The following is an 11,930-nucleotide window of genomic DNA, read 5'->3' as shown; positions in this document are numbered from 1 at the left end:
TAAGCAAATTATGTTTGATAAAGTTATTGAAGAACAATTGTGTAATATAGTATATATAATAACATAAAATAAAATACGATGAGTTCTTCTTTCTCTCTCTTTTCAAAAAAAATCACATGTCTCAAAATATATGCTTTGTAATTTGATACCTTGATCAAAGACAATGGTCAAGATAAAGGCCTAACAATAATGGTTAGGGGTCGTGCGGCTAGCTCCAAAATCTGAAACTATACTTTAAGAACTGCAGTAATTATGAAACGAGGGGTATGGGGTGAATTGGAACTAGAAGTAATAACTGACATCTGAAATGAGGGCCTTCATTGGCTGTATTTGGGAAGGAGGCTGAAAGGGTTGGTGAACGAAAAAGGGCGAAAACAATATCCTACGGAACTGCTGGCAAGGCTTGAAAAGGGGGTGGAAGGGCCGTTCATACGCCCCCCCCCCCCCGCCGCCAGGCATACAAACTTTAGATGACTGTGCGATAGAAATACACAAGCATTGGTTGTTGGTCGTAGGCCAAGCAACACATGTTCCGCAACACGCAACAGCTGGTTATTTTGACCAATTCTTTTTAAGAGTGTATGATGATAAAATGTGATATGGGAGATGTAAAATCGAATGTACTTAATTTGGACTTGATTGACTACTTTTAATGTTTGGTGGCACTGTTTTACCCCTGAAAAACTGCGTGAGTTACTTGTTATGTCGGTGTTAACCTTTCCAAAGGGTCCGTTTTCATAGTTTCATTTTACTACCCCTGGTAGGTTCCTACGGTATTTTGCATTATAAGTGTTTACATCCATATTTGTATACCGAGTCTTTATCCAAGTGCGCCTGTACACTGTAAAAAAAACTGCGTTGTTAAATACTGACACCAATTGGTGTTAATAGACCACACCCTCTCGGAGGTGTTCAAATTACACCCGAGAGAATAAACAACACCAAAGAGTGTAAATGTAAGAACATGTGTTGAAATAACACCTATAGGTGTTAAACTTACACTGTCAATTTAACACCGGTGTAAAATAACTGGTGTGGTCCTCTATGTACACCCGTTAAAACCACACTTTTTGTTGTGTATAAGTGCTATAACACTCGTCATTTGATTACTCTAATGTCAGATGAAATATCTTTGTGTCTTGATTTTATATCATTTTATCTTGCAGTACTTTTTTCATACTCAGAAAGTGCTCAATGGAAAAATTAATAAACTTAAAACTTCATGATCAACTATCAAATTTCTTGATTCTCTGGACATTTGGTGCCATTTAAATTTCTTACATACAACATGTACAATAGGCCTTTAAAGTCATATTGCCTTGAACTACTATACAGTGCGTCCCACAAAAAACTAAACCAAGATTCATCGGTGATTTATCATAACTTAATCACGAAGACAATAGACAAATGACCTACCATTGTAAAGCTTAGAATCTCTTCTTTCATTTAATATTACTTAGATTATTCACATTCACGCAAGACTAAGCAAAAACAATTTGAAGAGGGGATACCAAAAAGTCATTTAGCGGGTTGTATCTGGTTTCCAAAAAGAAAACCCCATTTCCAAAAAGTTCAATATTTGCTCTTTAATTTGATACCTTAATTACAGAAAATGATTATGAAAACACAAAGTTCTGGTTATTTGAAATAATGCTTGAATTCCAATAATTTCATAAAATGCAGAGGTTTTACAGGCTATAGCGTTCAAATTCACTCGACACTCCGTTTTGTTGACGATCAGCCATGCATCAAGTCTTTTGTTAACCATGCCATGGCTTCTATGGGGAAACCGGTGAAAACTATAATTTGATAAAATTATGTAAATACAAGCATTGTTTAGAGGGAACATAACTTTTTTACTTCTTGGCCATTTTTTGTTATTAAGGTATCAAATTAAAGAGCAGATACTGAACTTTTTATGCATGTGATTTTCTTTTTGAATTTCAGATCCCCCCGCCAAATGAGTTTTTGGTATCATTTCTTCAAATTGTTTTCGCTCACTCATGCGTGAACGAGGAATAATCTAAGTAGTATCAGATGAAAGAGGAGATTCTAAGCTTTACATTGGTAGGTCATTTGTCTATTGTATTTGTGATTAAGTTATGATAAATCATCGCTTAATCTCGGTTTCGTTTTTTTCTAGGACTCACTGTATATTCAGGGGCCGCGGAATGGTACTGAAAATGTGTGTGGGGGGGGGGCTGGACCCCCCAACCACCCCCCCCCCCGCCCCGCCAGTTCCGCGGCCCCTGATACCAGTTAATGATTGATATCTATTGATGTATATCCTTTAGTGCACTTCCTTCCCTTGTGCTCGGAATCACATTATAACACTGCCCGGTTTGTTTCCCTATTTATCATGTTTATGCAACCGATTATTCAGGCATAGTGAGGCACATAAGAGAGGACAATACGATTCACATTCTCAGCTCGGGTAAATATAATAAAATATATACTTTACCTTAAAAAAAACAACTTAATTTTCGAAGAGAATAATCTTACTTTGCTGCACATGTAGGTTCGATAATTGATTATATACGAGGAAAGAGAGGTTCGGTTTCATAATTAATGTAGGCCTATACATCAAAGCAATGTATTTATTCTTTCACTTTACGTTATTTCAATTGATGCTTCATTTTGTCTCACCTGCATAGCAGAGTGAGACTGTAGGCGCCGCTTTTCCGACGGCGGCGGCGTCAACACCAAATCTTACAGCATAACTTAGAAAGTATATGGACCTAGTTCATGAAACATAAGGTTAATCAAGTATTACTGAACATCCTGCCTGAGTTTCATGTCACATGATCAGGATCAAAGGTCATTTAGGGTCAATGAACTTAGACCATGTTGGGGGAATCAACATCAAAATCTTAACCTAAGGTTAAGTTTTTTGAAATTTCATCATAACTTAGGAAAAATATGAACCTAGTTCATGAAACTTGGACATAAGGTTAATGAAGTATTACTTAACATCCTGCACGAGTTTCACGTCACATGACCAAGGTCAAAGGTCATTTAGAGTCAATGACCTTTGGCCGAATTGGGGGTATCTGTTGAATTACCATCATAACTTTAAAAGTTTATGGATCTGATTCATGAAACTTGGACATAATAGTAATCAAGCATTAATGAACATCCTGTGCAAGTTTCAGGTCATATGATCACGGTCAAAGGTCATTTAGGGTCAATGAACTTCCCCAAATTTGGGGTATTTGTTGAATTACCATCATAATCTTTAAAGTATGTTGGTCTAATTCATAAAACTTGGACATAAGAGTATTCAAGTATCACTGAACATCCTGTGCGCATTTTGGGTCACATGACCAAGGTCAAAGGTCAATGAACTTTGGCCGAATTGGGGGTATCTGTTGAATTACCATCATAACTTTAAAAATTTATGGATCTGCTTCATGAAACTTGGACATAATAGTAATCAAGTATCACTGAACATCCTATGCGAGCTTCGGGTCACATGATTAAGGTCAAAGGTCATCTGAGGTCAATTAACTTTGGCCACGTTGGGGTATATATTTGTTGAATTACCATCATATCTCTGTAAGTGTATTGGTCTAGTTCATAAAACATGGAAATAAGAGTAACCAAGTATCACTGAACATCTTTTGCGAGTTATAGTAGTTTTAAAAGATAGCACTGCTGCTATATTGAATCGCGTGATGCAGGTGAGACCGCCAGAGGCATTCCACTTGTTTTTTCTTTCTTTCTTTGATTTCCTCTCTTCCTTTATTTTTTCTTCCTTCCCCTCACTTTCATTCCGGTGTTCCCTTCTTATGTTTTTTTTATCTAAATATTTCATTTAGTAACTTACCGAACAATTTTAGAGGACATCCCCGTCGTTTTACGCTTGACAATGTCAGAGGGGAAGATCACACGACCACGGGTTGATTCACACTTCAAGGTCAAACTGGATGACGCAGAGAACCGCATCAGACGACTAGAGGATGTTAAGGACTATGATGATGGTGTCACTAAAGACACTCTGGCGGTAACAGCTAAGACGAAGCTTAGACTACCAACGGCTACTACTCCCATCGTTCCATCTCTTAGCTGGTCAAGTTCTTATGAACTTCATGGAAAGGTGGAAGATTACCAGCAATTTAGTAAGGTTAGATTGTCATATTTACTCCTTCTCCCTCCACTTCCTTATCGTCGCGTCGTCTTCGTCGTCGTCCTTTTATATTGTTATGATTGATATTGACATTATTATTATTATCTATGTATCCTGTTTTCCTCTTTAATCCCAATCTATTTTTTTCCTTTCATCTGTACCTCCCGTCCCCCTATCACTGTTCTTTTTATGAATTGCATACTGAATGGAATATTCTGCACGTTCGCTCCGAATATATTTCCACTTAATGGATACCTTTCCATCTGAAATTTAGAGTAAAATATATGGTGCTTTGGATTTGACTATTGATTCATCGTCCGATTTGTGTGAGTGAAATCTATATATGAGAAGATAGAGATACATTCTGAATAATTTTATCACACTCTTTTAATCATTATTTGTTATTAAATAATTCAAGGTGATTACATGTTCTTTAAAATTTGCATTTATCACAATGGATTTACAATCTGTGCAGAATGGGTATATTTACGGTCGCTATGGCAACCATTCCTGTGACAATGCTGCCCATGCAATCAACAAACTTGAAGGAGGAATAGGAGCTCTTGTTTTCTCAACTGGTATGTCTGCTATCACCACTACAGTCCTTGCTCTTATCAAGACGGGAGATCACGTGGTAGGAATCATAATTTCTTATCTAGGGGCGCTTTCATAGGATGATCTTCCTTATAAGTGGACAGGGACTGCCAAAAAATTGATCTTCCTTATAAGTGGACAGGGACTGCCAAAAAAATGATCTTCCTTATAAGTGGACAGGGACTGCCAAAAAAAAATGATCTTCCTTATAAGTGGACAGGGACTGCCAAAAAAATGATCTTCCTTAAAGGTGGACAGGGACTGCCAAAAAAAAATGACCTTCCTTATAAGTGGACAGGGACTGCCAAAAAATGATCTTCCTTATAAGTGGACAGGGACTGCCAAAAAAAATGATCTTCCTTATAAGTGGACAGGGACTGCCAAAAAAATGATCTTCCTTATAAGTGGACAGGGACTGCCAAAAAATGATCTTCCTTATAAGTGGACAGGGACTGCCAAAAAAACATTTTGATTTCATTTTGTTAGTCGTCGTTTGGTCTGTCATGAAGGCCAATGGGGGATTATATCATCGCAGTTTTATTACGGATTTTAAAAGAAAGTCACTAATGAATGCAAAGAGCACATCATTTTAGGATTACTCAATTCATTCAGTAACTTGCATTGTGCCCAGTTCCCATAATTCATTTTGGCACTTTGAGCCATTTGTGACACTCTGGAGAAAAATATATCTATATGTTTGCTCAGCATGACTGCATGAATGATTTATCTCATAAACTTTAGACTTTGGAGTACCTATCAACACTTAATGATCTATTTCATATTTGTGTTATATAATTTGACAGATTACCCAAAGTGTAAAATGTTTTACATGATTATGTAACGTAACAGACGTGTGAAGACCTATAAGTGTTTCTTTTCCCCTACAAATTCATCGTAATGATGATAATGATAGCAATAACGTCATGTTTTACTTCCAATTCTGTTCCGAAAAAAATCTCTCATGATATATTGACTATTCTGATGAAATATAATACGGTTGTGGGGGGGGGGGGGTGCGAAAACAAGATGAACAAGAGGAGGATACAAGCAGATCAGTTAAAAATAACAACAATACGTATTCTTTTGTGTTACAGGTAGCACCCGATCCAGTGTTTGGAGGAACCTATAAATTCTTTAGTTCCATGCTGAAGGATTTTGGTGTTGAAACAACCTTTGTACCGGCTGGGGACATTGACGCTTACAAAAATGCAATCAAGTCGAACACAAAGGTCATTATTTCTAAGACTATTTTGCAGACTACTGTGAAATCACACATAACAATACCTCTCAGTATGTCATAACAGTATGTGTCACTCTTACAAGCGTAGTTGTCAATTCAATTTAAGTTTTATTCCAGACCTATAAGTCTTCAATAAACAATTCCAAGATCCAGAATGTTGTATCATAATGCGAATGAGCAACATATTGATATTTTAAAAATACATTCAGTTAAATTTTGATTTGAAGTATTTGACAAATAAAATATCTATCACAAATTGCACAAAAAATAAGCCTTGAAATTATAATGAAACTGAAGTTCATACTGTGAAATTCCCCATTTCTGAATAAGAAAAACAAAACGATTAAATTTGATGCATTTTTTAACTGCACATAGTCAGGTCAATAATTTGTATCATATCTTTCTGAAACACCAGAAGGAAATATTCAGGTAGATATATGAATCGTCTTACATTTTCTTTGCTTTATCGACTCAAGCTCTTCTACGCTGAGACCCCTACTAATCCTACGTTAAACCTGACCGATCTAAAAGCGTTTGCAGATGTTGCCAAGTCTGTTCCAGGGGCTATCAGCATGTGTGATTCAACATTCGCCACACCATATCTACAAGACACACTTGGTCTTGGTGTTGATATCTCATTTCAAAGCTGGTAAGAGCGAGGAGCAAATTATTCTCCTTTTCTTATAGTTTACTTGAAATGATAAAATCATCAGCTTTATGATAGTATCAACTTTTTTCTCGATAGACTGCTTTTTTTTCTCTCTCTCTCTCTCTCTGCAATATGCATTCTCACTCTAAAAAACGAAGAATTGATTTAGCTCTTAAAGAGCGTGTATAGTGACTGCACTTTGGAGTGCTGATTTTCCTAGTTTAAATTGACTGCACTTCGGAGTGCTGATTTTTCTAGTTCAAATTTGAACTAGAAAAATCGGCACTCCGAAGTGCAGTCAGCTAAATTAGCTCTTCGTCGCTCTTCGTTTTTTAGATTGCTCCATAACACTCCTAAATGGCACCCCCCCCCTCTCTCTCTCTCTTTCTCTCCACCTCTCTTTGCCTCTTTCTTAATCTATCTTATGAAAGGACTAGTCCAAACTAGCATAACGATGATAATTTCATGAAAAATAGGATGGAAAACAAGAAAGTTATGAAGTTTTACTTCAATAAAAAAGCAAAAAGAAAGTTATGACGTTTTTAAGATTCGATTAAGCTAAGAAAACATTTATACACATCCTGGTCAGTATGCAAAGGTTGGAACCAATGACATCAACCACTCACTATTACTTTTAGGAAATATGACATATTTTTTCTAACATGACACTAGCAATGTTGCATCCTATTATTGTTCCTAAAGATGCTTCCTTATTGTAAATCGGCCACAATTGAAATATTTTATAATTTAAGAAGAAAGAGCAAAAGAAATATCAAGCTAGTGACATCATCTTTCATTTGCATTTTCTGTGTTTTGCGTATATTGTTTTATAAGCGAAACTTGCTTTAACTTTCTTATTTTACATCCAATTTCGACGAGTTTTGATCAGTCGGCTTGTTTGATTTGTCTCTTTATTCAAATCCATGTTAGTGGGTGACTTGACTTGAGAGTGGGGTAATGATCGTAATTTCATACTGTACTTTTTTTCTTTTACAAAACCTGCTGTTTGACGCTTTAATTTGTCTCCGTTATAGAGAGAGTTAAAACATATGACCATTACCAAAAAAGGGGGGTTATGAGCACTGGCGGATCCTTACAGGGCACATGACCCCAATGACCCCCCCCCCCCCTATAAGACACAAACAAATATTTTAGGAATATGTCATGATATGTCATGTCAAATTTTTCCTGTGCAAAAAATGCCCCCCTCCCTTCCGAAAATCCTTCGATCCGCCCCTGGGCATGAGATTTGACAGTTATCTTTTTTCTTTGAAATGTTTGCAGTACGAAATATTTAGGAGGACATGGAGACTTGTTAGGAGGATCAATGTGCACAAAGGATCCGGAATTATTTTTGTTTTTATCAGAATACCAGAAGCAAATTGGTAATACAATGGTGAGTCGATTAATCATCTTGATTCGAAAGCATTCATCAATGGAACGTTAGTATCTATCTCCATGGTTTATCCATGATAATTTTGATTCTTCTCGTTTAAATGAGGAATTGATTGATAATACAGCATTTCTTTCACAATTCTGCACTACATTGCTTAAATCGAGTTTTTTACCCAGTTGAATAAATTGACATATATGTCTGCCACAGAGTTATTTGTCTTTTTGCTACAACAGTCATTTTTTCACAAAAAAACTGTGATTTTTAGTATTCCATTTACATAATATTTTCAGTACAACTTTATATTCGTTCATGTGTTAGGGTCCTTTCACAGCGTCCATCTTGCTTCGAGGGATCCGAACCCTACCACTTAGAATGGAGAAACATTGTAGCAACGCTTTCAAGATAGCACGATATTTAGAAACACATCCTAAGGTTGGTCAATCATTATTACATAATTATAGTTTAATAAGATCAAGCAATTTATGAACGACATTTTGCACAAAAAAACAAAATAAATAACCTATAAATAGACATGAAATACATGTATATACAATTTGGTGTACAACTAGAATTAATTGATCAAGTAGAGCTTTAAATAAAGGGGCAATTTTTCCAAATTTAGATGCAAATATTTAGTATTGAGCAGTAAGTATCAAGAATTGAACATTGATGCGCAATTCTTTTAAATTTACAAACAAATACATTCAGTGAAGTAAAATGTAAAAACGTTCCCTAAATGAGCGAATGAAAACTCTTTCATCAGCTTTAATAGCTCTTATTCGAATTCAAAATGAGAAAAAAATGAAATGATTTTTTTTAACTGTGCAGTAAATCAGCTCTTGATTAGCACTGTCTTATAAGAACGAAAAAAAGTTAAATGTATTGTCTGTTTTCAGGTTTCTCGTGTAAGATATCCCGGTCTTGAATCATATCCCCAGCACGACGTAGCAAAATTACAAATGAAGAAAGGATTTGGTGGTATGGTCAACTTTGAGATGAAAGGAGGTTTAGCCGCGGGGAAGATCGTCATGGAGGTATATAATCAAATAGAATAAATATTGTTTATTCCAAGACTTTTTATTTCATTTTGCACTGTTGATTTATATGAATGAAACGTTAATGTTAAATGGATTTTAGATTATTCGATTTAGCTACATGGACTCAGTGTTCCATTTCGAGAAGGCCATTTACAGGCCTTTCACGGTACATCAAATTGACGTGCTAAATTGTCAACTCTTTTGCAAAATGCTAAATGCATATTGGACATAGTTTTCGTTTATATCGAATGAGTCAATTTCCATATTAAATTAAATCATGATCAAATAAAACTTAAAACCTTTTATGACATAATATTTCAAAAGCAGATACAGTTTTGAATACAATTCTGTTTCATTTAAAAGAGTGCAAAAGCAAGAAAACTATTTCACTGGAATGGAATAATTTCTAATGAAGGCCTATTTTACATTTGTCTTTGATTTGATAGTCAGTAATATCTAACCTATTGACCCACCCCCTCCCCCCCCCAAAAAAAAAAAAAAATCTGACGCTGCAAAGCGGCTGCCGGGCCGACGAAAAAATTGGCCATAACAAATTTTCGAAGGATTTCTGTTTCTGATTTCTCTTTCGAAGATTAAAATACGGATATTCGATTTTTTTTATCTTTAAATTGATTAAAAATATATAACCCTTAATATGCAATATGGAAGAAATTCAAATGCATCATTGATGAATGATATAATATTAATATGAAAATCTAATCCATCTTAAATTCTTCACGGATCATAGAACATCAAACTGATTTTGATGGCTACATCATTGGGAGGAACAGAAAGCTTAATGGAGCATCCTGCATCGATGACACACGGTCCTGAGGTTATGTCAAAGGAGGAGAGGGAAGCAGGTGGTATCTCAGATGGAATGATTCGATTCAGGTTAGAAAAAAAATTTTCGCGATCTCCGTTAATTAAATCTACGTACTTTATTTACTTCACTTTCAATTTTCTTGCATTCAACACAAGATGGCGCTATACCGTTTACTTGATACAGCTACAATTACCGTGTATTATGCATGGAGTAGTGAGCGGTTGTAATGTATAAGACGAGAGATGGCGCTAGACCACTTTTGATACATGCCTGAACACGAAAGGTATTATGGAAAATGAAGAATAAGAAATATATCCAGAAACAAATAAATAGATTTCGACGAGATTAGAATAATTCTAGACTTTTTTTACTGTTTGGATGTTCATATTGTTAAAGCATCTACCTCAAGCTTTATGTGGAGTGGATTTGTTGCATCACACATCTATCCAATCTATATATTATCTTTGTTATTTTATCATTATTATTATAATTATTATCTGTGTTGTTGTTATTATGTATTATCATTATTATTATTGTTGATGTTATTCTTATCTTGATTATTACAGTTAGTTTATTATTGTATTATATCATTATCATCTTCATTTTTATTGTAATTGTTATCATTATGACTTTGACATTATTGTGCAAATTTGAACTCTCTTGCTCTTGTCACAATTCTTCATTTTTATTTTATTTTAATTTGCATTTAATTCATATGTTTATGTTTCATGTACATTTTACCACGGGTTTCATGTCAGAGCTGACAATCACAGTGAAATCTTTGGATTTGATTGGCTAAGAAGCACTGGTTTTCGACTGTTGCTCTGGTAACTGGCTTAGAAAATCAACTTGACAGTGCCTACAACGTTCATGAAACGTTCTCCAGAACTTATTTTTTAAAAATTCCCCCAAAACAATAATAAACAAAGATATATTTTGATAAACGCATGAAATACACATTTTGAAAATAGCTCTATACGGATTTTTCTTCAAGCTTATTTTACTTGTGTTTGTTGTATTTTACATTTTTCATCCGCATTTATTTATTTTTTTATATTTGATTTCATTTCATTTAATTTAGTTCTTTTTAGTTTTATTTATTTTGTGTAAGAAATATTTCATTCCCAAACAAATTTAATATATGGAGGGTCATTAATCTACACTTAATGATTGATTTATTTTGATTTAATTTCATTTAGTTATTATTTCTGTAAATTATATTTCATCCCTTAATCTGAAATATGATTTCGGAGGGAGTGGCTGCGCCACTGGTCCCATGAGTGCATTTTAATTTGGTCCTTCAAGCATGAACAATTTCCTGCTCGTGTTAAAAGTTGTATAGCGCCATCTCTCGTTTAAAACATTACAATGAGTTGCTCATAATGATTTAAGATATGGCATAAACTTTCGGATCATATTAGGTATAGCGCCATCTCTTGTTTAAAACTATATATTGGCTCATTGCTCTTCTTTTTACTTATATTATTAGTATTACAATATTTGATATCTCATTAGGTGGATTTTTAAGACAGACAGTCATAATCAAAAGTTAAAATATATTTCCATATACTATTAACTGCTATACTCTTTATTTTCGTTCATTATTCATTTATATAATTTCTTGTTATTTTTTCAGTGTTGGTGTGGAAGATCCTGATGACCTAATAAGAGATCTTGAACAAGCTTTGGCAAAGGCATGATGATCCACAAATCACCACAACCTTTTCGCTCCTGGCTGAAAAGTCACCGTTTCATAATACCCGAATTAAACAAGCTAAATACGAAAAATTTCATAAAATATCATACATCCTGAATTTACTTTATATTTTCAGCCCAAAAAATTATCAGTGTTTCACTTGTTAAAATTGACTTTATTTGTATATAATATACAGCTGGCACGGTGCGTATCAAAAAAAAGTTTACACTTTGAAAAAGCTCTGGGAATTAAAAAATATACAACATATGGGTAATTTTTTCACATATAATCTTGGGTTTGGGTCTCATCTATCCAATGAAAGTAAAAGTTTTGACCGAATTTTACACTTGACTGAGCACTGTCCAT

General features: G+C 34.7%; 1 protein-coding gene across 1 annotated transcript; it reads left to right on the top strand.

Moving 5' to 3' along the window:
• The first annotated feature begins 2,333 nt into the window (after positions 1-2,333).
• On the top strand, positions 2,334-11,596 carry LOC121409384 (L-methionine gamma-lyase-like). Its single transcript, XM_041601318.1, has 10 exons — positions 2,334-2,434; positions 3,819-4,123; positions 4,602-4,760; positions 5,815-5,949; positions 6,437-6,609; positions 7,894-8,005; positions 8,324-8,437; positions 8,902-9,039; positions 9,791-9,936; positions 11,505-11,596. The coding sequence occupies exons 2-10, from the start codon at positions 3,869-3,871 to the stop codon at positions 11,566-11,568; spliced, it is 1,296 nt and encodes a 431-aa protein (XP_041457252.1). The 5' UTR covers positions 2,334-2,434; positions 3,819-3,868; the 3' UTR covers positions 11,569-11,596.
• Positions 11,597-11,930: the final 334 nt, after the last annotated feature.

The sequence above is a fragment of the Lytechinus variegatus genome, chromosome 2, assembly GCF_018143015.1.
Source record: "Lytechinus variegatus isolate NC3 chromosome 2, Lvar_3.0, whole genome shotgun sequence".
Classification (NCBI taxonomy): domain Eukaryota; kingdom Metazoa; phylum Echinodermata; class Echinoidea; order Temnopleuroida; family Toxopneustidae; genus Lytechinus; species Lytechinus variegatus.
This window is presented reverse-complemented; position numbering and strand designations above follow the sequence as displayed.